The sequence below is a fragment of the Scyliorhinus canicula genome, chromosome 8, assembly GCF_902713615.1.
Source record: "Scyliorhinus canicula chromosome 8, sScyCan1.1, whole genome shotgun sequence".
NCBI classification, from domain to species: Eukaryota; Metazoa; Chordata; class Chondrichthyes; order Carcharhiniformes; family Scyliorhinidae; genus Scyliorhinus; species Scyliorhinus canicula.
In genome coordinates, this window is record NC_052153.1 from 23443039 (window position 1) to 23469013 (window position 25975).

General features: G+C 47.5%; 1 protein-coding gene across 1 annotated transcript; it reads right to left on the minus strand.

Annotated features, from left to right (window-relative positions):
• Nucleotides 1–343: 343 nt before the first annotated feature.
• LOC119970802 (eyes absent homolog 4-like) lies at nucleotides 344–20746 on the minus strand. The gene is made up of 4 exons (XM_038805976.1): nucleotides 20563–20746; nucleotides 19763–19858; nucleotides 973–1167; nucleotides 344–888 (listed from the first exon to the last, which is right to left on the minus strand). The coding sequence occupies exons 1-4, from the start codon at nucleotides 20744–20746 to the stop codon at nucleotides 344–346; spliced, it is 1020 nt and encodes a 339-aa protein (XP_038661904.1).
• Nucleotides 20747–25975: the final 5229 nt, after the last annotated feature.

Here is a 25975-nt window from a genome sequence, read left to right on the forward strand (position 1 = left end):
CCTTTTTTATATGTTACATATTTTCTGCACACTTCAAGAAAATTGAACACAAAACAGGTAGATAAGTTAAGGTATATACAAGTCATGAGAACAGTGATGAAACAATAAGTCCAAATTATTTGTGGGATTCCAAAAAACCATCAGACATCATGGTCAAATATCTCTCTTGGTGGGTTAGTGAATTTGATGGTGGCAGGTCCTTATGAACGGCATCATCGTCCCTGTGCCACAGGAACCAAGAAGTGGTCAAATCACTTCGCTGTCTGTTTTGAAGTCCCTTCTTTTTGCGATGTTTGTGATGGCGATGTTGGATGGCATCTTGTAGCTGATGGGCTGTTGACGTTTAAGAGGTACCATCAACAGTATCATTCAATGTCATGTATGTGCCATATGTGGAAGCTGGAAAATACTGTACATACTGGCTTTGGCCAAATGCTGTGTAGGAAGGGTAATCCTGATGAGAAGTGTTGAAGCTCGTCGACTTGGAAACAGAATCGCTGCTCGCATAAATATCGGGTGATGACGTGAAGCTAGAGCCTTGCATCTGATAGGAATATGCCGCTTGGCCAGGCTGGGGTGCAGCAAATCCTGGGCTGTAACTAAGGCATCCAGTCTGTAGTGCAGATTGTGCTTGTGGTAGTCCTCCTTCGATCTTGATTCCATTAGTGGGCAATCCGTAGTGCTGGCCTGGTTGAGAAGATGCTGCATAGACTGTTGGATGCTGCATGCCGGAATACTGGGTTTGTCCAGCATAAGCTGTCATTGGCTGCACTGCTGGTGTGGAAAAAATGTGTGGATATAGCTGTGGTGAATACTGGTGTATTCCTCTTGGACTGTAGCCACTGGTTGTTATTACTGACCCAGTGTAAGTGTTAAGTGATCTATCTCCTGTCGATGTGGCATCTGCTGTCACCCTGAGCGTGCTGTCACTGAGGTTGCGGCACTACCTGCCTGGAATAAAGTCCGGCTTACGTGAATCAGAGTCGGCGTTTGGTTGTTCTCCACCTGGAGTCTGGCCTGTTTTAACTGAGTCAGCATTGGTTCGCTGGTGCTCCCCGTCTGGTGTCTGGTTTGTGTCACCTGAGTCAGTTGTGGTTTGTCGGTGCTCCCCGTCCGGAGTCTTAGCAGGTTCACTGGAGTCCGCTGAGATTTCTTGAAGCTGCACCTCTGGAGTCAGAACATGCAGGAATGCATTGACTTGTAGAGAGGTTCGAGCGAATGAGGTTGGAAGTATCGTGGTGTCACCGGAGTCACCAGTGGTCTCACAGTGATCGTCGAGTGTCGCTGTGCACACTAGCTGAGGTTTGTCACTTTGCACGTCTTGCATGGGAGGTGGGATGCTGTCGTCACTCGTCTCACATACCGTGGGTAGAGCCTCAGTAGCTGCTTGCTGTTGACTTGGGTTGGGTAAATTGTCAGAGTCTTCATCTGGTGGTGCAAACTATGTGGGTGGACTGTCATTGTCTTCCTGTTGTTCTCACTTGGGCTTGGACTGTCACCATCGCTTTGTTCTGCACTGGAGCATGATAGACTGTCATGGTCGTCCTGCTGTGCATTGGAGCGTGGTGGACTGTCATTGTCTTCTTGCTGTTTGCTTGAGCGTGGCAGACTTGCATTGTCTGCTACAAGTTGGTCAGAGGAGGTTGCTAGACCATCATGGTCTTGTTCCTGCAAGGACTGCGTGTTGGAGTCTTGCATTACTTCTATCATGGAGGCTGTCCATGAGCTCGCCGCGGAGGCTCGTGACATTGGAGTCACATCTTGTGTGTGCAAGGACTGCGCTCTGGAGTCTTGCGTTTCTTCTATCATGAAGTCTGTCCACGAGCTCGCTGTGGAGGCGTGTGACACTGGAGACACTTCTTGTTTGTGCAAGGACTGCGCTCTGGAGTCTTGCGTTTCTGCAATCGTGGAGTCTGTCCATGAGCTCGCTGTGGAGGCTTGTGAGACAGGAGTCACTTCTTGTTCAGGTAAGGAGTGCGGTGTGGAGTCTTGCGTGTCTTCTTTCGTAGAGTCGGGAACCCTCAGCGGTGCGTGGACCACTCTCTGTGTGGCAGCAGGCCGCTCTCTGTGGGCTTGTACTGCTCTGTGTCTCTTGGTTTCAGGCCGCAGCATAATCCTTCACTCACGAGTCGGGATGTCGTAGATGCTGGGCTGAAGATCCTTAAATGCGAAGAATGAATCCGCGTCTGCATCGGATTCAGTACGGGGTTCGCCATTTCTAATGAAGAAACCTTTGTCCGAGTCGTAGTCCTCTGGGACCATATCATCACTGTTTGCGTCAGAGCTGGCATTGGACTCGCGAGGTCCAGAGAAAATATAAAGGTCACTATCGAAGTATTTAAGGTTGGAATCATCGGTTTGGGCATAGGTAATGTTTGTTGCAGGGTTCTTTGGAGGTAAATTTCATGTTCTGGTTCAATTTGAGGCATTGTGCTGTCATTCCAGGTAAAAGAGGGTTGTTTTACAGCTTTAAGAGTTTTTTTTCTTTGATTTGGGACGTCTCCCCTTTAAATGCGTGTGGTCTGGGGCCTCTGACATCATAACGCATGTGACTACAGACGTAGGAAGCATTTGTGCATGCGCAAATTGTTGTTCCTGTACCGGGGGCGTTTATGCGATTGCGCATGCACGGCTTCTCGCACAACTGCGCATGTGCAGTTCCTTTAGAAAGATGGCCACCAATCAAAATTGTTCTCTGCTATGGGATCTCGGCCTCGTGGTAAGCACTGACGTTTCTCTTACATTTTCTTGTTGGAATTTGTTTTCTTCACAGTATTTGCCGAATTTGTCCAGGACTGCTTTTTGGAGAACTTTAATTTTTTAAAGATTTCTTCTGGTCTGGCACCGGCGATGGTGAGCAGAAGCTCTGTCTTTTCAGCATCAGCCGTGTCTTTCAGGTCGGCTGCTACCAGGAAGAGTTCAAAGCTTTGCCGGAATGCCCGCCAGTTTTCGCAGAGATAGCCGTGGCACTGGAGCCGCTGCAGAACAGGGATCTTGTACATCTTGCCTGGGTATTGTTGCTGGTTGTCACTGTAGGCTGAGTTATAGCTATATGGATTGAAACAGGTCACTCCTGGTACCATGTCTTGTTATGCTCCAAGTGTGGCATAAGCGACTTCCTTGTGGTGCACTTGACAAAGGAAGGTTCAGACGTGGAGATAACTTCAACATGTTTATTAAACTATTTACACCTCTATTACTCGGGTTCAACACTCGGGTTAATCTCTCTATAGCTACTCAGACTGACTAACCAGTCTGCTACAATCCACATGGTTGGGAGTGATATTGAATCAACCCTGTGTCTGTACTCCCTGACTGTCTCCACTGGAAAGAGGCAGATCATGTGTATGGTGTCCTTTATAGATGGGTTGGTGTAATGCCCTCCTGTGGTTGTGTCACCTCTGTGTGTATCGTGAATGCCCATTGGTCGTGTCCTATCTAACTGATCTATTGGTTGAGTGTGTGTGTGTGATGTCTCTGGTGCTCCCTCTAGTGTCTAGCTAGTCTGCATGTATTTACATTAACCCCTTGTGTATTTACAGTGATGCACATCACCACAAAGACCAGATCAAGGACTCAACATTGAGGACTACAGGATTCGGGATTCAGATAAAGGCCAATATCTGTACTTGCTAGTCACTCTGAAGTTAAGGTCTTGTATGCATTGGGCGCGATTCTCCGCAATGGCCGTGAAACCCAGAGTGTTTCACTCCGGCGTCGGAGGCCGCTCCTCGCTCCCTATTCTCCCCCCCCCCCCTCCCCACCGGGGGGCTAGGAGCGGCGATGCAGGAAACTTGGCCACCGGGTCTTGACGGCCACGTCAAAGTGGCAGGTCGAGTATTATGCGGCCGGCGGCGCCTAAGTGACGTCAGCCGCGCATGCGTAGGTGGTCGGCGCCAACACGCGCATGCGCGGTTGCCGTCTTCCCCTATGCTGCCCCGCAAGACATGGCGGCTTGATCTTGCGGGGCGGCGGAGGGAAAAGAGTGCGTCTCTTCGAGACGCCGGCCCGACAATCGGTGGGCACCGATCACGGGCCAGTCACCTCACGAGCATGCCCATGGTGCTCGATCTTCTCTCCACCCCCCACAGGCCCCACACTTACCTGTCGCACGCTGTTCACGCCGGCAGCGACCAGGTGTGGTTGACGCCAGCGTGAACAGGTCGGGGGCGTCAGGCCGCTCGGCCCATCCGGGCCGGGGAATCGGCGGTCGCCGTGAAAAACGGCGAGCCGCGATTCTTCGAGCGGCTTGTCGCAAAACGCGACTCGCCATTTGGGGGAGGGGGTGGGAGAATCGCGGGGGGTGCCGGAGCGGCTCTCCCGCGATTCTCCCACCTGGCGTGGGCAGCAGAAAATCGCGCCCATTAGCTTTGTAGTTTGTCTTAAATGTGCATGTGTGATCGATTAACAGTAACAATTGTGTCATGGTGAATAAATATTGAATCATTGTATGAAACAGACTTGTAGTCATTTGTCCACCATTTACGGGTTAAGACCACTGTGGTTTAGGCACAACAAAGGGAAGGTTGCAGACGCATATAAGAGAGAATGGTGTAAAATTCACTTGAAAACACAAAAAGACGAAGATATGAGGTTTGGATGAACAACCACAGAGACTGACACCTGAGGTTTCTGGAGCAGTGGAAGATTACAGATATTCGATCTGTACTTTGTACAAAGTCTGTTACTTTGCCGCATCAGTGACTCAGCAATAGTTGAATCCTCTGACAATCAGATGATCCATTACTCGATGCAAATCTGTGCTGGGGAAATCACCGTTACACTGAGTCCGCCATCGAACTACAGTAAACATTGCGGACTGGAACAATCTTGACTTACCAACGAAGAATGCCATGGGCAGGATTCTTCGGCCGCCCCCACCGCAAGATCGCCATGGACGGGGCGGGGGCCATGTAAAAGTCTGTTGGCCTCAGGCGGACATTTCTGTTTGATAGACAGGCACGGCCAAAGAATCCCGCCCCATGTCTAGAATTATGCAAGTTGATATCTACGCCCAATGATAACAATAATTTCAACAGACATAGAGGTTGTTTTTTCTTTTGCCACTCTCCCTCCTGCTTTTAGGCAAACTGTATGGGAAATGGGGCTAAAGTTTAAAAAAACAATACTCTGCCAATGTACCACTAGAAACCCTGCAGTTCAGATTTCAGGGCAGAGCTCCTTTTGGACAGCCCGCACTTCAGCCAGAAACCAGGCAGGGGCCTTTTCAACACATTTAAATCAGAGCCAAATAGGTTTAGGACCCTGATGCCATTTTAGAATCCATTGTTGCTGCCACCCATCAGCTCCTCAACTCACCCATAAGCTGTGGATGGAACAAATCAGTCAGCTTACATCAGGTCTAGTAACAATGATTTCTTCATTAGTTTTTTGGAATTTTAAGCCATAAAAACCCCCTTAAGTCTAACTTCTTGATGTTTCTTGTGTTCTTTACATTCTCTTCCACATAAACCTTTTTGCATCATTAGCCCACCATTCCCCACTTCCCTCGACTTTTACCTCCCTTGCCTTTAAGGTGTTATGACAGACCCACTTCAGTGTATGTCCCTCCTCGTTCCTCAGTCATGCCAAACCGTCAGCCATCTCATATATTCAAGGGAAGCAGACTTTGACATTGATGGTGAAATCTGGTTAAGCTGTTTTTCACCACATCCGGCTTGACCACATAGAGCACTGTCAAGTGCTCTGTCTAAATTGCTCACTTTTCTGGAATCATCTTGAATTACAATTATAACCTGCCGCTTCCCTCCTCCACTGTAAACCATTTTTTAAAACCCCTTTCGCCTGAACCTCACTGAGGGTCGGACCCAAGGGGGGCGTGGGGAGTGTCGGGTTGGGTCAAGCCTGCAGGGACAGGGGGGTTAGGTTTGAGTTGGTATGGGGGAGGGGGGGTTGTTGGTGGGGGGTGGGGATCGGATCGGGTCAGGTTGGGCCTGTGATGTGGGTGGTATTCGCGGGTGGGGGGGGGGTGGCGCTTGGGTCAGGTCGGGCTTGCAGAGAGGGCAGGGGGTCAGTCAGCACGGCCGTGTGTGTGGGGAGGGAGTCAGGCGTGGTTGGGATGTGAAATATTTGGATGTGGCCGTGAGAGTTGGGTGGGGGAGGGCATCCCATGGTGCTTCGGAGGGTGGGCTGGTGGTGGGGAATACCATAGTTAGTCGGGGGGGGGGGGGGGCTGCGGTGAGAAGTCCCTTGAGAGATCAGGAGTGTATTGGGTTTGGCTCAGTTGCTGGGAAAGTGGCTTGCAATGAGTTTAATCTCCTTACTGGCTGAAGTTATTCATGAAGGCCCCGCCTTCTTAACCTCGCCCCTCGCCTGAGGTGTGGTGTGCCTCAGGTTAATTCACCACCAGTCAGCTCTCCGCCATCAAAGGGCAGAGCAGCCTATTGCCACCTGGGACTATGGCAACTTCACTTTACGCTACTACTCCAGTGTATTGGAGTTGTCACAGTTAGTTCAATTCTGTTAAACTGATAGTACAGATTAATTTACCCTTAAAGCTAGTTTTCAGTTAATGCCTGGGTTCTCAATGTTGCTTCTGGTTCAACTTGACCGAATTTATGCTTGACTCCACCTTTTCCTTTTATACTGCACCCAACAGCATGATTGTGGAGCTGTAACTAGATACAGTCCAACGCTCGTATAGTTTCACGATGAAGCAGAGCGCAGCACTTGGCAGATTGAATTCAATCCAAATCATCACATTTCAGATTGAACCAATCTCTGGTGGAAACAGACTAAAAAGCAATGAACACGGAGGTCTTCCAATGTCGAGCAAAACGCCGCATGTCTTGGATAGTGAACAGCTGGGTAATAGATACTCCCGCTACTAAAATGTGGAATCGCAACACTGTTTCTAATCACATCTGTGAGGTCAACCAAAGCTGCTTATTGGCTGCAGGAAACAAACGTGCTCGGTTTTACTGGTACTGTGCAATTTATTTGGCACCTGTTCTGTGGAATAGCAGTATGTAACGAAAACCCTTGGAAAAGGATTGTTCTCTTCAATACCCCCCAACTCCTTCCCCATCCTATAAAGCACAGAATTTGCATCGAACCCCCCAATGAGGGAATTGGCAATGTGGAATATTTTGCTCCCTCTCTGAAGTGGAGTTTTAGCTTGGCTCGTAACTTTCTCCACAGTGAAATCTCCGGGGAAAAACACTTTAAGCACACAACTGCTTAATAATCAAGTGTCTGTGGTGATATGATTTGCATAGCTGTCTGCCATTGGTGCAGAACACCGGCTTACCATTGGCCCTGGTCGGTCATGTGCCTCTCGACCGATTGGTTGAGACCAGTCATGTGACAGCTCTCCGATTGGTCGAGAGGCTGAGTTAACCACGCTTCCATACCGAGGTTATAAATAGCGGAACGCCCGGTGGTCGTCCATTTTATTGTAGACAACCGCAGGGCTAAGTTCTAGCTTATTAAAGCCTAACTTTTGTATAGCAACTCGTCTCTCATGCAATTGATGGCTCATCAGTGTCTATGGGGGACAATTGGGTTCATAACATCTAAGGAAGCTGGCAGCAAGAAAGCAAATTAATAGGTGTAGCCCCATGCGTGAATTTTAAAATTAAATTGAACTTAAGGCCATTGTATTGGTGCACTATGTTATTTACAAGAAACATTAGACTAAGAACTGACCATAAGAAGACAGTTTCTGATAACAACTGAATGCTTGCTTACATTTACCACTGCCGTAAGATGGATGCTATGAAATTTGTACGCTGTATCTTCATCACTGCCAATGAACAAATATTTAAGGGCAGAATAAATTATAATGGTGAAGAATGTCACCAAGAAGGGCAGCACGGTAGCATGGTGGTTAGCATAAATGCTTCACAGCTCCAGGGTCCCAGGTTCGATTCCCGGCTGGGTCACTGTCTGTGCGGAGTCTGCACGTCCTCCCCGTGTGTGCGTGGGTTTCCTCCGGGTGCTCCGGTTTCCTCCCACAGTCCAAAGATGTGCGGGTTAGGTGGATTGGCCATGCTAAATTGCCCGTAGTTTCCTAATAGTAAGGTTAAGGAGGGAGTTGTTGGGTTATGGGTATAGGGTGGATATGTGGGTTTGAGTAGGGTGATCATTGCTCGGCACAACATCGAGGGCCGAAGGGCCTGTTCTGTGCTGTACTGTTCTATGTTCTATGTTCTATAATGTGAGATTTATTTATTTAGCTACTGCTGTCAAATAAATGGTGGACATCATCAGCAATGATACCAATGTTACATACATACAAGGTGCCAACTTTTAAAGGGCTGTATATTATAAATCTTTGTGATCAAAAAGCTTCTTATGGTAAAATTAACACGTAGCTCTGCATTATTAACATAATGGACGGAATTTTCTGATTGTCGGGATTCTTTGTTCCAGCCTGCAGTGTATTCCTGCCTGTGGATTTCCCGGCGGCATGGAGGGTCTCCCATGGGTAATCCCACCGGCAATGACAGGGAATGGTGTGCCATCGAGAAACACACGGCTGGGGAACGGAGAATAGCGCCCAATAATAAAGAGAAGTGAGCTCAAAGGAATAAATGTAGTGTCTGAATAAGGCTAAAGCTTGAGGCTTACTACTTTCTTTAAAGTTTAACAGTTGAATTCCCAATTCCCACAAACCACTCGACCAGCTACAAAGTGGCACAGTCATTAGCACTGCTGCCTCACAGTGCCAGGAACCCGGGTTCGATTCCAAGCTTGGGTGACTGTGGAGTGTGCACATTCCGAAACTGCGGCAGTTTCCACCCACGGTCCAAAGACGTGCAGGTTAGGTGGATTGGCCATGCTAAATTGCCCCTTAGTATCCAAAAGGTTATGTGGGCTTACGGGGATAGGACAGGGGAGTGGGCCTGGGTTGAAGTGCTCTTTCAGAGGGTCGATGCAGACTCGATGGGTCGAATCACCTCCTCCCTGGAGGATTTCTTTTTTTTAATAAATTTAGATTACCCAATTATTTTTTCCAATTAAGGGGCAATTTAGCATAGCCAATCCACCTACTCTGCACATTTTTGGGTTGTGGGGGCGAAACCCACGCAGACATGGAGAGAATGTGCAAACTCCACACGGACAGTGACCCAGAGCCGGGATCGAACCTGGGACCTCAGCGCCGTGAGGCGGTTGTGCTAACCACTAGGCCACCGTGCTGCCCGAATTTCTTTAATTCTCAATCTGTGAAGGTACAAATCAGGAATATGATGGAATTTCTCCACTTGCCTGGATTAATCTCAAGAAGTTCAACACTATACAGGACAAAGGAATCTGCTTGACCCACACCCTAATCACTAGCTTTAGGATCCATACCTTCAGACGATATACCTGCAGTGTGCACTAGCTACAACTTGTCAAGATGCCATCAGCGGTACCCCCCAATTTGCAACCTCTATTGGCAGGAAGTATAATGGAAGTACCATCGCCTCCGCACCAAGTCACACACTATCCTAACTTGGAAAGAGACCACCGTTCCTTGACTGTTGCTGGGGTGTAGAGGAGAAGGTGGTGTCGTGTGGCGGTAATGTCACTGGACCGGACGAATGCGCTGCGGACATGGGTTCAAATCCCACTGAGACGGCTGGTGAAAACATGAATTCAACTAATTAATCTGGAATTATAAAAGTTAGTCCCAGTAATAGTAAACCACCATTTATTGATGTGAAAACCCATCTGGTTCACTGATGTTCTTTAGGGAATGAAATCTGCCTTACCGGGTCTGGCCTACATGTGACTCCAGGCCCACAGCAATGTGGTTGACTCGTAAATGCCCTCCGAGATGTAATAAGCCACTCAGCTCCAGGACCATTAGAGATAAAATGTCAGCATCCTATGGAAGAGTTTTAAAAACTCCTGGTACTAAACCGTACTTTGAGAAAAATAGTTCAGGAAGAACGGCCATTCCTAACTTCTCAAGGGCAATTAAGGAGAAGCACGAAAGGCCCACGTCCCAAACACGAAAGAAAGCTTAATTAGCTCTGCAGGATCTTGTCAGTATTTCCCAGTGATATTTTTCCTCGGATGTCAGACAAAAGCTGATAAACAAAACACTTCCATGCTGGCATTCCAAATAGTTGGCTGCTACCTTTTCTGAGCCTATTCTTTTTTTTTTTCTTTTTTTTTTAAATTTAGAGTACCCAATTCATTTTTTCCGATTAAGGGGCAATTTAGCGTGGCCAATCCACCTACCCTGCACATCTTTTGGGCTGTGGGGGTGAAACCCACGCAGACACGGGGAGAATGTGCAAACTCCACACGGACAGTGACCCAGAGCTGGGATCGAACCTGGGACCTCGGCGCCGTGAGGCTGCAGTGCTAACCCACTGCGCCACCGTGCTGCCCACTCTGAGCCTATTCTGATGCCTTACTGATGAATAACATTCCCCAGCAATTAGAGCTAGCTTTGTGAAAATTACTTTTGTCATTAAAGAAATCTCAACGTCCCCTAGCTTTGTGCGAATTGAGTGCCAGAGTGTGAGCACTTAACCTCTGAGTCAGGCAGCTGTGCGTTTAAGGCCTACTTGAGGGATTTGAGGCATTCGGTCAAAGCCCTGTCAGCTCTCTTGTGTGGATATAAAATATTCAATGGCGCTATTTTGAAAAGAAGCAGTTCTCCTCAGTTTCTGAGCCGTCGTTTATTTGCTAACTATGGTTGATAGGTGTCCGGTTCAGATGGGACAGAAAATAAATCCACAGCTACCCAGATGAAGCTATAAAAATTATAATTTTTTTAAATGCACAAGGCTTTCCATGACTAGCCATGACTCACAGCAGAGGATTTTCAGACCATTAGAGACTCAACATCGGTAAGGAGGTGCTGCTGCCCTCTGTGACTGGCGACAAGCGAAGTCCAGCGAAATATATCAACCATTTTCCATTTCTAAGGCAGAGCTCGAGTCCTGGAGATGGTGTGTCTGTCCCAACTAGCTCTAGACAAAGGCAACTATTTGTGACTACGCATATCCCAAGGTGGTGTTAATGGTCCAATTGTTACCTGCTCCTAAATACAATGAGTTTCAATGAGGGAGCCTCGATGATAACCCAAAACCATGCTGTCACATGAGCGAGACTTGAGTTATCTAGATTCCTTTCATTAATATGCTGTTGGAAGTTGCCTTCAGTCTTCTGTTGACCTCCGAAAGAAGCAGTACTGCCAAGCAAATAGTCTGTTGCTGTCCACCATCTTTGTTTGAATGGGTAGCTGCAGGAAGAGTTATGCCTAGAAACAATTGCTTGGCTACTGCACTGTGAATTGCTGGAACATTGGAGCTGTTGCTCTCAAACCTAATATGTGCCTTCTCCCATCATAGAAGCCTCACTTCTGGAAAGAAAGATCAATCTGTGACAATCAACCAGCCTACCCTTGGAAGAAATCCTCCATTAGGCATCTGATTCTGAATTCTGGGCTCACTTAAATCCATAGCATGTATTTCTTTGTCGTCTGGCCCTGAGCCTCTTTCTGTCCTTCATCCCTCTTTTAATGTATCAATGCAAAAGGGGAAAATGTTGCAAAACGCCTTTTCAATTATTTTGTGTGTGTGTGTGAAATTAACCAACCCCTTTATTTTATCTAATCTCCCATTTGCTGTGCAAATTATTCATAGAGGATAGAGCATGGAAAGAGTAAATGGGCAGGCACTCTTTCCCAGGGTGGAGGGGTCAGTCACTGGGGGACATAGGTTTAAGGTCCATGGGGCACAGTTTAGAGGAGATGTGCGAGGCAGGTTTTTTAAGCAAAGGGTGGTGAGTGTTGCAATGCATTGCCAGGGGAGGTGGTGGAAGCAGATACATGAACGGCGTTCAATAGGCATCTCGCCAAATACATAGATCGGATGGGTATAGAGGGATAAGGCACTAGGAAGTGCTGAGGGTTTTGGCCAAGGGTGGTATCATGACCGGTACAGCCTTGAAGGGCCGAAGGGCCTATTCATGTGCTGTTTGTTCTTTATTCTTTGATTTGATCCTTCTAAACTGAAGGGTTGAGGAGAATACGCCACCATTTGGAAAAGGGAGAAGTCAAAAATCAAAAACACATTTCTGTTTACGGGAAGGTCAAGAGAGGAGAAATCAGGGCCGTTCAAATGAACACCCCTCCGGTCCATAGCACAGGTTATTATCTCACTGTTGTTGGTGAAAGTAAGCTGCCCCTAAATTGGCCGCTGTGTTTCTTCCAATGCAAAGGTGGCGGCACTTCCGAATTGCTTCAGTGGCGGTAATATGTAATATGTAATATGCTTTGGGGTGTGCACAGGTCGTGGAAAACACTATAAAAATGTACCAGGTTTTTTTGTCATGTTGGGATCGAGTGTTGCCATAAATCGATGCAACAGAAAACCATCTGTAGACATTGAGAAATGCTCTGGAGTAAATTAAATTGCGAAAGGGAATTGCTTGAATTACGAGCAACTCAATCATGTGCCAAAGGGAATTAATAAGAGCTGAATCTTGTGCCAACACCTGGGATTATCATTCAGTTCTGAGGAAGTTTGCGCCTAAGTGCTGCTGCGAGGTTTGGTCAGCTGGACTTAGCAGGTTTGGTTTCCTGAAAACATTCCTTCAAATCCTGTTCATTTTTATTCAGTGCGACCATTTTGTCAAAACCACCTTCCTTTCTATTAATCTCTACTGCTTCCTCCAGGGTCAGAAACAATTTCAAGGTGCAAATCGCGAGGCCCTGCAGTAAGGCAACAAAAAAGAAATCAACTGCTTCAACTTTGTCCAGTGTACTCTAGTTCAAAGGTCAACAACCTTAATAACAAGAAGCGTCATTTTAATTAAAATTTAATCAAAAACCCGATATCTCAAGAGTCACGATGCTGTTGCCAAACGCCAAGAATAATGCATGGGCAGTAGCTTGCGGAGATGACAGGCATCTTGTTTGCTAGCTGGAGAGGCGCTGAGAGATCTCTAGGCCCTGCTTTTGGGAAGGCCTGCCAAATCACAAGCCAGTGGTGGGCCTGCCCCCAGGGTCGGGACTTCTGGGTGGGAGTCCCGTCTGCTGAGAGTTGCTGGTCAATCAGAGCCCGGCAGCTTTTTGGCTCAGCAGCCTTAAGGTGTCGGCCGATGACAGCCACAGGAGGCCCAGGATCAAGGAGCCATTTAGGCCAGAGGTAATGGCAGCTAACAAGTTTACAAAAGATGCTCCTATCAACAGGCATTACTAATCTTGTTGATTCTTTTAAAGTAATTTCCATTTTTGTTACGACTAAAGGTGATTATTTATAAGTGAATATAGGTTTGGTTATTTGTATTTTTAAGTCTCTGAAACTATATAAATCTGCGCCATATTATTATATAACTTTAGTGTGTCATGCTTAAAAATTTTAGTACGTTTTAATTTAGATTCTGGTCATAAGATTTTAAAAACGCCCCAGGGCTTTTTGCTGTCGCTGTCCTTGTAACATCTGATTTCTTTTTTGATTAGTGTTTATAGAATCACTGCAATGCGGAAGAAAGCCATTCGGCTCATCGAGTCTGCACTGTCACTCCGAAAGAGCACCCTACCCAAACCCACACCCCCGTCCAATCCCCATAACCTCAGCTAACCTTTGGGCACTAAGGGGCAATTTAGGAAGGCTAATTTACCTAATGTACACATCTTTGGACTGTATGAGGAAATGGGGGTGGCATAGTGGTTAGCACTGCTGCCTCACAGTGGGTTCAATTCCAACTCGGGTGACTGTGTGGAGTTTGTACATTCTCCCCGTGTTTACGTGGATGTCCACCGGGAGCTTTGGTTTCCTCCCACACTCCAAAGATGTGCAGGTTAGGTGGAATGCTAAATTGCCCCTTAGTGCCCAGGCATGTGCAGATTAGGTTCTGGGGATAGGATGGGGGAGTACCCTTTCAGAGGATAGATGCAGACTTGATGGGGCAAATGGCTTCCTTCTTCACTGTAGGAATTATATGGTTCTATTCCATGGTTGTCGGAAACCGATGCAAACACGGGGAGAATGTACAAATACCACACAGTCACTCAAGGTCTGAACTGAACACAGGTCCCTGGTGTTATGAGGCAGCAGTGCTAACTAGTGTGCCACCGTGTTACCTGTGTTAAATATTTTGCTGCCTTGTTTATTTCAATTATCTTATTCATTTATAATTATCTCATAATTAAATCTTGTGTTCTGATGTTCCAGTAAGATATTTGTCGAAGCTTGTAAAGTTTAATGTAAAACATTTGTTAACAAAAATGATTTTATAAATACTAAGCTTTGAAACCAGATAACATTTAACTTAACGTTTAACTTTATCAGCTGAACAATGATATAACACTACCTTGACTTTTACAAATTTCTTGAAATAAAATATATTTTGTCAGTGAGACACAACTGTTCTATCTATTTGTAGGGGGGAGAGAAGAGGGGGGAAGGGGAGGGTTTTGACATATCAATTGTTAATGTGCCAAACTCAATGTCGAAAAGCAGAAGCTGCTGAAGCACAGTGTCCTGGCACACACCCCCACTCACATCATTATGGGATGTCCATTGGGAGTACATGCTTTTGGTGGGTGATTGATTCACTGCAATACCTGACATACAGATAGTTCACATTAGCTTACAGAAGGCTTTGTATATATCACGTTTGTTAAAGCATTTGAAGTAATCACCGAGGCTTCTAAGGATGAATATTACATCAGCAAGACTCTTAAACAACTCAGTTTGTAATACATTGCAAAATCCAAATGTACTTTAGTTCTGAATTGGATGGGAGGACAGGCGTGCTACCATTAGTGGCGTTGAAGGAGTCAATAGCACCAGTCTCAAGGGCATGATGATTCAAAACCACCTCTGCTGGGTCGCCCATATGCTCAGGTTGTCAGAGTCCTGAGTCCCGACGGCCAAAGCAAATCTCCCAGCTCAAGGAAGAATCCCGAACAAGAGGAGGACAAAGGAATCTCTTCAAAGACACCTTGTAGGCTTACCTCAAGAAATGGAACATGGACGTCAACTCCCGGGAGATTTTTCCTCAGAAGAGACCTACTTGGAGGAACCTCCTGATTGAAAGTCACAATTCTTCGAGAACACCCGATGGCAGGAAGAGGACTGGAAAAGGAGTATGAGAAAGGAATACCCACAGCCTAGCATCCAAGGACCGATCCCAAGTTTTGACAAGTGAGTGATTGAAAATTCGGCTCCAGGACTGGGCTCATCAGCCATGCAAAGACCCACAGAACCTGTGACCAATAACACAGAGTATCTTAGATGTTAGCCAGTGAGCACTGCATTCTATCCCTTTTGTTTCTTTAATGGCATTAACATCCTGCTGACACACAAAGTTAAATAAAAACATTATTTCACCTTCTGTGACTTCAAACTCACATTATACAGTAAAGTACCCTTTTAATGGAATTAACAGCCTCATATCAAACTAAAGTTAAAAAAATTATATACCTTCCTTTCATTTTATTTGCATTTTAAACATATTTATAAATACTAAGGCTGTTTAGCACAGGGCTAAATCGCTGGCTTTGAAAGCAGACCAAGGCAGGCCAGCAGCACGGTTCAATTCCCATATCAGCCTCCCCGAACAGGCACCGGAATGTGGCGACTTGGGGCTTTTCACAGTAACTTCATTTGAAGCCTACTTGTGACAATAAGCGATTTTCATTTCATTCCACTAAACACTAATAATATAAAGCATTAACCTCCCAAAAACATGTCTCCTGATGTCTCCTGCCTCTGCCAGACTGGAAATTAGCAACACAAATAAAACGGCGTGAAAACCCACTGAAAATCTGGGTAAAGGGGCCAAGTTAGCACTGTAACTGGATTTTTTATTCAGCAGCTCCAGTGCAGGGCTTCAAGCTGCCAAAAAGAAAAACTGGCCAGGAGTTTTAACACAGCACACATCCAGCGTGCGTGCCTGTACGTACGCAATTCCGGATCATCACGCAAGCATGTGCGGTGCACCAATGATTTAAGTCACTGCCCAGAGAGGAACTTATGGGCCATGTGTGTGAACTTTGCGCGTGTGTGTGTGAACTTCCAGTGTGTGTGTGAACTTTGAGAGAGTGTGTGTCTGAACTTTGAGAGTGTGTGCATGAGCTTCCAGTGCGTGTGTGTGAACTTTGAATGTGTGTGTGTGAACTCTGAGAGTATGTGTGTGAACTTTGAATGTGTGTGTGTGAACTTCGAGTGTATGAGTGTGAACTTCCAGTGTGTGTGTGAACTCTGAGTGTGCGTGTGTGAATTCTGAATGTACGTGTGTGAACTTCAAGTGCACTTGTGTGAACTTCAAGTGTACAGAACTCTAATTCTGTGTGTGAACTCTGAGTGTGTGTGTGTGTATAAAGTGAGTGTGTGTGCGAACTTCCAGTGTGTGTGGTCTCTTCCGCCTCTGCCATGGTGGAGGCCGTGGCAGCGGCGGAAGAAAAAGAGTGCCCCCACGGCACTGGCCTGCCCACCGATTGGTGGGCCCCAATCGCGGGCCAGGCCACCGTGGGGGCACCTCCCGGGGTCCGATAGCCCAGTGCCCCCCCCCAGGACCCCGGGGGCCCGCTCGCGCCACCAATCCCACCGACACAGAGGTGGTTTAAACCACGTCAGCGGGTTTGGCCTGTCAGCGGCGGGACTTCGGCCCATCGCGGGCTGGAGAATCGCCGCGGCGGGCACGCCGATTGGCGGGGCGTGATTCCCGCTCCCGCCGATTCCCGGGTGGCGGAGAATTCCGGCCACGGCGGGGACGGTATTTACGCCGGCCCCGGGCGATTCCCCGACCCTGCGGGGAGTCGGAGAATGCCGCCCCTTGTGTGTGTGTGTCTTCAAGTGTATATGTATGAACTCCGAGTCTGTGTGTGTGAACTTCGAGTGTACATGTGTGAACTTCAAGTGTGTGTACATGTGTGAACTTCAAGAGAGTGTGTGAACTTCAAGAGTGTTTGCATGAGCTTCCAGTGTGTGTTGTGTGAACTTTGGGTGCGTGTGTGTGAACTTCAAGTGTGTGTGTGTGAACTTCGAGTGTGTGTGTGAACCTCGAGTGTATATGTGTGAACTTTGAGTGCATGCGTGTGAACTTCGAGTGTGTGTGTGTGTGTGTGAACTTCGAGAATGTGTGCGTTAGCTTCCAGTGTGTGTGTGAACTTCGACCTTGTGTGTGAATTTTGAGAGTATGTGTGTGAACTTTGAATGTGTGTGTGTGAACTTCAAGTGTATGAGTGTGAAATTCCAGTGTGTGTGAAATTTCAGTGTGCGTGTGAACTTCGAGTGAGTATGTAAACTTTGAGTGTGTGTGTGTGAACTTCAAGTGTGTGTGTACTTTGAGTGTATGTGTGTGAACTCCGTCTGCATGTGTGTAAATCCCGAGTATGTGTGTGTGTGAACTCCAAGTGTGTGTGTGAACTTCAAGTGTGTGTGTGAATGTCAGAATATATTTTATTATTTTACTTCGACCAAGTGAAATAATAACTGTCTTCTTTTCTTTAAAATAAACTCAGGAAATCCTCTCAGATTGTGTCTTTTACGATCACAGCACATAAACAGATAAGCACTCACAGAATTGGTGAGTACATCCATTTTAACAAAAACAGCCAAATGGTGATAGGGAAAAGAGGGAAGCCATTCAATCTCTTCTCACCTGATCATAACTGTTAAGCTGGAAAATTGTGTGTGAAGGATTTCCACTCTGTTGGCCAAGATGCTGCGATGTACATTATTGTTCAAAGAAGAACCTGTTTAACACTCTATCTGTCCAGTTAGTCACACTCTACAAAGGATACCATTGGCTGCTGGCTTCTCACCCCATGCCCTTCAGTCCACAGCATACAGAGGATAAGAATACTGTAGAGGACCTTTGAACTATGCCTGGATTTACCAAATTAACATGAATATGAATCACAAAACGTTAGTATGCCGATACAGCAAGTGATTAGGCAGACAAATGGAATGTTCTTGTATACTGCAAGGAGAATGGATTATAAAAGTAAGGATGTTTCGCTACAGTTATATGGAGCATTGTTGAGACGGTATCTCGAGAACCGTTCACAGTTTTGGTCTCCCAATTTAAGAAAGTATATGAATGCATTAGAAGCAGTTCACAGAAGGTTCGCGCAACTGATAACTGGGACACGGTGAGTACCTTATGGGGAAAGTTGGACAGGTTGGGCCAGTGGCCATCGGAGTTCAGAAGAATTAGAGATGACTGTATTGAGGGGATTTCACAGGGAGAATGCTGAAGGATACTTCCCATCATGGGAGAGACTAGAACTAGTTTTTAAAAATGGAGGGAGGGATTCTCTCAGCCCAGGGCCCGGCCGGAGAATCGCCGTGACTGGCGTGAATTGTGCCACGCCGCCCTGACGCCGGGACGTGATTCTCAGCAGAGCAAAGAATCGGCGCCTTTGGCACCGACATGGTAGACGCAGCGCCGGTTGGGGGCCGCGTGATTCTTGGTCCGGGATGGGCCAAGCGGCCATATCATAAAAGCTGAGTCCCGCAGGATCCGTTCTAACCTGCTCTTAGCCGGCGGGACCTCAGTGTGGAAGGGTCCATGGGTGGCCTGTGGAGGGGGGTGGGGGGGCCTCCGTTGTGGTCTGGCCCGCAATCGGCGCCCACCAATTGGAGCGCCGGCCTCTCGGTCTGTGGGCCTCCTTTCTTCCGCGCTGGCCCCTTAGCCCTACACCATGTTGCGTCGGGGCCGGCGCGGAGAAGGGAGCCACTGCGCATGCACGTGCTGGCACCGATGCCACTGCGCATGCACGGACCCTGCGGTGCTCAGTTGACGCCGGGATCAGCAGCTGGAGCGGCGAGGGTCACTCCAGTGCCGTGCTGGCCCCATGTAGGGGCCAGAATTCCTGTTCCTGAGGCGTTTACGACGGCATCAACACGAAGCCTCAGGATCAGATAATCCCGCCCAGGGTCTTCCCTTTAAGATGGAGATAAGAAGTTATTTTTTCGCAGAGCGTCCTGAGTCCTTGGAACTTTCTTCCCCAGTGAAGGGCTGTTCAACATTTCTAAGGCAGAGGTAGCTAGATTTTTTAACAAACAAGCCAAGAAAGGATGTCGGAGATAGATAGGAATGTGGAGTTGAAACGACAATCAGATCAGCCATGATCAATTCCACTCCACCTAGGATTCCGCTCCCAGGGCACCGTGCTTTTTCCCCATTGGTCGGGGTTCGTGCACCCTCGCACGATAGGTTCAGAAATGATAACATGGACCACAACATCTCACTTCTTAAAGGGACCATGCTACAACATCCCCCACCTCCCCCTCGCCTTAAGTCCTTCAATAACATCAAGAACACAGAACATAGAACATAGAACAGTACAGCACAGAACAGGCCCTTCGGCCCTCGGTGTTGTGCCGAGCACAATGATCACCCTACTCAAGTCAACGTATCCACCCTATACCAGTAACCCAACAACCCCCCCCCCCCCCCCCACCTTATTTTTTAGGACACTAAGGGCAATTTAGCATAGCCAATCCACCTAACCCGCACAACTTTGGACTGTGGGAGGAAACCGGAGCACCCGGAGGAAACCCACGCACACACGGGGAGGACGTACAGACTCCACACAGACAGTGACCCAGCCGGGAATCGAACCTGGGACCCTGGAGCTGTGAAGCATTTATGCTAACCACCATGCTCCCGTGCTGCCCAGGTTATGTACAGTTACTATGTATAATAAAAAGGTTGAGAAACATATGGGGGGGGGGGAGAGTCTGTTATGTAACTCGGATTACATTACTGCTGGTTTTGTGTCACGTGATGTGTAGTGATGTCAGCAGAGCGTTTGCGTGGACTTTGAGCAGATCACCATCTTGATTGTATTGGGCAACATCCTTAATATTCCTCTCATCGTGTTTTACAAAAATCCAGAGTTTGAGCACCTCTATAACTTTTCTTTTCGCAGCTACAAAGAAATATAACAGAGACAATACATGTTCATCACAATGGAAATCTGGGTCTTGTAGACAACCTTAGTCCCCCAACCAGCTCTCCCAACTCTGAGGTAGCAACGTTGTCATCCATGGAAGAATGTCTCTGATATTCGACTACCACAGCAGGGACAATCCCTTCTCCAGCTCCCTCCTGAGTCGTCAATGGCACCTCCTCAAAACCCCTAGATTTCCTCTGTGCTGGCTCCACCACAGGAACACTGGTTCTGCCTCCCGTCTCCGACTGTTCCAAGATTGGGATTGTGGTCCCCCAGTTTCTGACATAGTCAAGGTGTTTCTGCTCTGCCCTGCCATTCAGATCCACCATAAAACACTGGGTCTGACTTTGATACAATGCTGCCTGGTAGCCAAAGTGAGCCTGAGGCAAAGTTCCTTATGAGGACCAGGTCACCCACTTGAAATAACTTGTCTTATTTGTGCAAAACATGTTGATTCCTCTGGAAAGCCTGCCGCACCTCCACCCTCCCCACCAAATTCAGGAAAACCAAGTCCTATCCGGTCCAGAGGTGATGTCCCATAAGTAATTCTGCTAGTGTGACACACATGGGGGGGAGGGTCATGTTTTAAGATAGAAGAATGTTGGCCAACCAAAGACATAGTAGTACACCGGACTGCTTCTTCATGGCTGAAGAACATCGGCATTGCTCCCTCCACTAACTTGTTTGAGGTGGGGTGTAGGGGGCTGTTCTAGTTTGGCGGATGCCATTTGTTCGGGCAAAATGTCGAAACTCTTCCCTCGTGAACGTAGTGCTGTTGTCAGACACTATTACTTTGGTGAGGCGATGGGTAGCAAATGTCTGCCGCAGGGTCTCTTCTGTCGTCGCCGAGGTTGTTATCCCCATCTCATGGACATCCAATCACTTTGAGTGGATGTCAACCAGGACGAGGAAGGTTCTGCCCAAGGAAGTGACTGCAAAGCCTGCATATACCCCTGTCCATGGCCAACCAAGCCATTCCCAAAGGAGGAGGTTGGCTGTGGGCGGCAATGTCTGATGTCGATGGCAGGGGTTGCACTGGCGCACTATGCATTCAATATTCTCATCTATGTCGGTCTACAAAATATCACCCCGAGCTAGCATTTTCATTATTTATTTCGTCCATGTGGCCAATGTGCAAATCCTGCAACTGTGGCTCTCTTGCTGGGGCTGATACCAGCACTCTGGAACTCCAGAGTATGGCGCCATCCTCACAACTGAGTCTGTCTGTGGGAGTGAGGTAAGGCCTTAACTGATCAGATTTATCATGGTGGACATCCGGTGGCGGCCATGAACTGATCGGTTGCACACAAGATGGCTCCCGCTTGGAGTTGTTGGATTTGGTCCTTACTAAACAGTTAATGGGTGATTTTTGTGGAAACAGTGAGAAGTGAGTGGAGGATGGTGGTTTCCCCCCAGAGTGGAATGGAGCAGGACTTTGGATTGGGTGGAAAAGAGCCTGGAGTCACAAGGTGCAATGATCCAAGAGATGGAAAGGGCAGTGCCCGATCATAGTGATCGGAGTGTGTTGTTGGAGGCAGAGATGGCGCTGCTGGGGGAGGCCTGCTGCAAGCGAGGGTGGACGACCAGGAGAATCAGTCCAGGCGGCTGAATTTGCGAATCTTTGGTCTGCCAGACGGTCTGGAGGGAACGAGTGCCACAGCTTATGTTTCGGGGATGTTCGAGAAGTTGATTGAGGTAGGGGTCTTCGAGAAGGCCCCAGAGGTGCATGTGCCCATCGGTCAGACAGAGGCTGAGAGCTGGGGCGCAGCCAAGGACGGGTATGCACAAGGAGAAGATTTTGGCATGGACGAAGGCAGCTTGAGACTCAAGGGGAATCGGATCCGGATCCATTAGGACATTGATGCTGACCTGGCCAAACGGCGGGCAAGGTTCAGTAAGACCAAGGCGGCACTCTTTCCGAGCAAGTTTTAGTGTGGGGTGCTGTACCCAGACAAACCTTGGGTGACTTTTAATGAACAAAGAACAAAGAACAAAGAAAAGTATAGCACAGGAACAGGCCCTTCGGCCCTCCAAGCCTGTGCCAATCATGATGCCCGAACTAAAAACAAAATCTTCTTCCCTTAAAAGAATAAGGAAAGGTAAAGGGCAAGGAACGTTATTTGACGGTGTCGGAGCAGGCGGATGAATTTGTCAAAGAACATGGGTTGCGGGAGGGCCAATGTTGGGACTTTTTGTCTGTTTTTATGACCTGTTATGTTGTCATGCTGTACTTTCTGCATATATTGGGTTTTGGTGCAGGTGTTTTGGAGTTATTTGTGTATGCAATATGTGTGTATGCGTTCAGTTGTTACTTGCACATGCTGGTTTAGTGCGGGATTGGACCGACGAAGGGATGGGTTGGAGTATTGGGTTGGAGTAAGGCGGTGGAAGCAGAGTTTGGGAGGGGTACTTTGGGTAGTTTGGGTGCGGTGCTTCGTTTGGATCTCCAGGGGGGTGTCGCCGTGGTAGCAGGGAATGGTAAAGCAGTAAAAGGAAGCAGAGTTGGTGTGAGGGTGAGAGTGGGGGGCTGTGGTTGGTGGCTAGAGAAGGGGGGGGGGGGTAGGGTTGGGGTGTGGGGGGGGGCAGAATGGGGGTGCCGGGGGGTTGGGTGGGTAGGCAGAGGGGAGGGACAGCCAGCGATCCGGTTGTTTTTTTGATTGAGATTAGGAGGGGATGGAGCGGGTGGCTATTTTGGGTGTGTCTAAGTGAGAGAGGTGCCAGATGGTTAAGAGGGATCTGGTGCTTGGTGGGGATGGCAGACCTTAGTAGAGGGGAGGGGGGGGACAGAAACCCCTGGTGAGGGTCATGACATGGAACGTGCAAGATGTAAATGGTCCGGTTAAATGGTCCCGGGTGTTCATGCACCTAAAATGTTTGAGGGCAGATGTGGTTTGTTTCAGGAGACACAATTATTGGTGAAGGACCAGATGTAGTCATGGAAAGGATGGGTGGGCCACGCACTCCATTCGGGTTTTGACTCTAAGTCGAGGAGGGTTGCGATCCTATTCAGTAAAAAGGTGGTATTTGTGGTGCGAGGGAAGTGTGGGACCTGGGGGCAGGGGGGTGGGGGCGGTTTGTGATGCTGAACCCAAAGATGTGCAAGAGAGGTGGATTGGACATGCTAAATTACCCCCTTAATTGGAAAAAAACTTTTAAAAAGGAAAGTTCAACACTAGGATGATATCTTGAGGCACCGGTGGTGGTGCCAGGTTTTTTGGAAGTGGGAGCCAACTCAACATTTGGAATTTGTGTGCCTGGCTTATGCTGAAAGATGTAATGGTAGGTTGGTAGTAACAAAGCCCACTGTTGTACCCCGGAGGTGATTGGAGGTATCGGCTTGTCTTCATGGAGGAGCCCCAATAGAGTCCTGTGGTCAGTTATTATTGTGAGATGTCACCCACAAATATATCGGTGAAATTTCTTGACGTCATAGATTACGGCCCGGCCTTCTTTCTCGATCTGTGCATCTTCCTTCTCAGCATCAGAAAGAGTTCTGGAGAAAAAGGTAATTGGTCTGTTTGAGTCATCTTCCATTTATGGGACAGGACCTCCCCTATTCCATATGGTGATGCATCACAAGTTAAGATGATTGGCTTACCCAGGTCAAAGTGAACCAATTGACTCAATGGCTGTGAGGCCTGTTTGACGTGCTGTTCCTGTGGTTCCTTCTAATGCCAACGCTGGTATTTCTTCTGAAGAGTAAGTGCAGTGGCACCAACATCGTTGCTAGATTGAGGATAAAATGACCTTGTCCATTCCAGGAAGGACTTTAATTCTGCCATTTCTTAGGTGCAGGGACTTCTCTTATGACTCTCATCTTGTCTTTGTGTGGGTGCAGGCCTTTTGAATCCAATTTGAACCCCAGGTACATGACCTCACTAGCTTGAATCATGCACTTCTCACAGTTCAGATGAATTCCTGCATCTCTAAATCTTCTCAAAACCTCTCCTAGACTTTCTGGGTGCTTTTAATGTGATGTTCTTGTCACTAGAACATCATCCAGGCAGACCACAACCTTTGGGATGCCCAGGAGCCGATTCTCCATTGTGCAATCCATTATCGCAGAGGCCAAGGAGATGCCAAAGGATAATCTGGTGTATTGGAACAGGCCTTTACACCTGTTAATTGCAACAACTTTCTGGAATCTTCATCCAGTTCTAACTGTACATGACTGAGGTCGAGTTTGGTGTTTGCATGGCTCCCACCAACATCGCGTAAAAGTCTTCAATTCATGGAATTGGGTATTTGTCTCCTTGGACTGCCTAGTTTATCATAATCTTGTTATACCTGTACATTCTAACTGAGTGGTCCAGTTTTAGCACAGGGACGATGGGGGCTGCCCATTCAGAACCCGCATCAGGGTCTGATAATTCCCAATTCTTCCTGGCATTTAAATTCAGCTTCCACTTTTTGCTGTAAGGCACAAGGGACCAGTCTCGCTCTGAAAAACATTGGTGTGAAATCAGGGTTGATGTAAATCTTGGTCATTCTGGAACACATCTCTATATTTAGATAAGATTTCCTGGAAAACACAATCTGAAATTTTAAAAGTTTCCAACCAGTTCAACTTAATTTGGCGCAACCGATCTTGTCCCATGAGACTTGGTTGATGTCCCTCAATAATGATCACAGGTAGCTGGGCATCCTGTTACTGATATGGCACTGGCATCATGGTTGTTCCCAGCATTTTCGAGGTTTCCCCTGTATGTGCTGCCAATTTGGTTCTGCTCCTGAAGTTCAAAGACTGAACTCCTCTTTGAAAGATATTTAAATGTTTGTTCGATCACAACCGTGGCCAACGCCCCGGTGTCAACCTCCATCTTCAGTGGTTTCCCATTTACTGTGAGGACTATCTCAACTGGGGCTGTTTTACTCACTTCCAACATGTTTAATCTGTCCCTTCCAGATTCATCATCTGAGTCCATCTCCCCTTTGTTCACTACCGTCATGACTTTTTTTGGATTTGGCACGTTCTGCCTGGCACATCATTGTGCCTGGATAAGCCCTTTCCTATCACACCGAAAATAAATAAACTCTCCGCAGCGGCACACTTCTTAGGGGCGGTTTCCCGCACATCGTTAGTAATCATCTTGACTTTGGGACTGACGACCCCTTTTTTATCCTGACCACTGACTGTGATCCTGTCTCTGGAAGCTTGGTTGAACTTCCTTTGTGCCTCCCGACCTGGCTGCGTGCCTTGCAGCCATGCCACCCCACAGCTGGTTCACTGCTCCCTCTTACACACTTTGAAGCTCTGACCCGTCCTTCTTGATGCATTTGGTTACCTGAGCTATTTCGATCACCCTCTCTAGGGTAAACTTTCTTTCAGCCAGGAACTAATTTGCACACTTACGTTGTTAATACCGCATACTAAACGGTTGCGCAGCATGTCACCGAGCACTGTACTTCTCTGCCATTTGGTGGAGTCTGGCAACAAAGGCAGAGATTGTCTATCCTGGGTCCTTGACAGCCAAATTAAACTTGCATCTCTGTAGCATGATTGACGGTCTGACGGTTCAAATTTTCCCTGACCAGCATCACCAACTGGTCTAGCGAGTGTAAAGGTAAGCTATACATAGATGCAGAGTCAGTAAACTGGTCTTCACTCTTTGGCTCCAGGATCCACTTTGCCTGGGACCCCACTCTCAGGGCCCTGTGTTCTTTCCCCATTGATCAGGATCCGTGCATTCCCGTGGGATAGGCCGTGTCAGCCATGTGGACCGCCAGGGCTCGACCCCTCAAAGGGGCCCCGCTACCACAATCTAATTGAGTGGACCCAGGGGGCCAAATAGCTTACTCCTGCTCCTAATTTGTACATCCACATGTAACGCGATTAAATGTTTTTGTTTAAATATCAAAATTGTTGCAATGGTATCTGAATTATTTACAGCATTATTAAAGTGATGGTAACTAGGTTTAATCATTTAATTTGCCAATCCAAGAATGTGTCCTGATTTACAGCAGAACATTATCTGTCTGGACCATCAGCAAGCTTTTATTTGTCCAACCACTCTCATTTGTATCTTTTCATGTAGCGTTTTCAATGCTATCAGTTTACAGTATCGCAGAATATGGTCTTCATTTGCTGCGCAT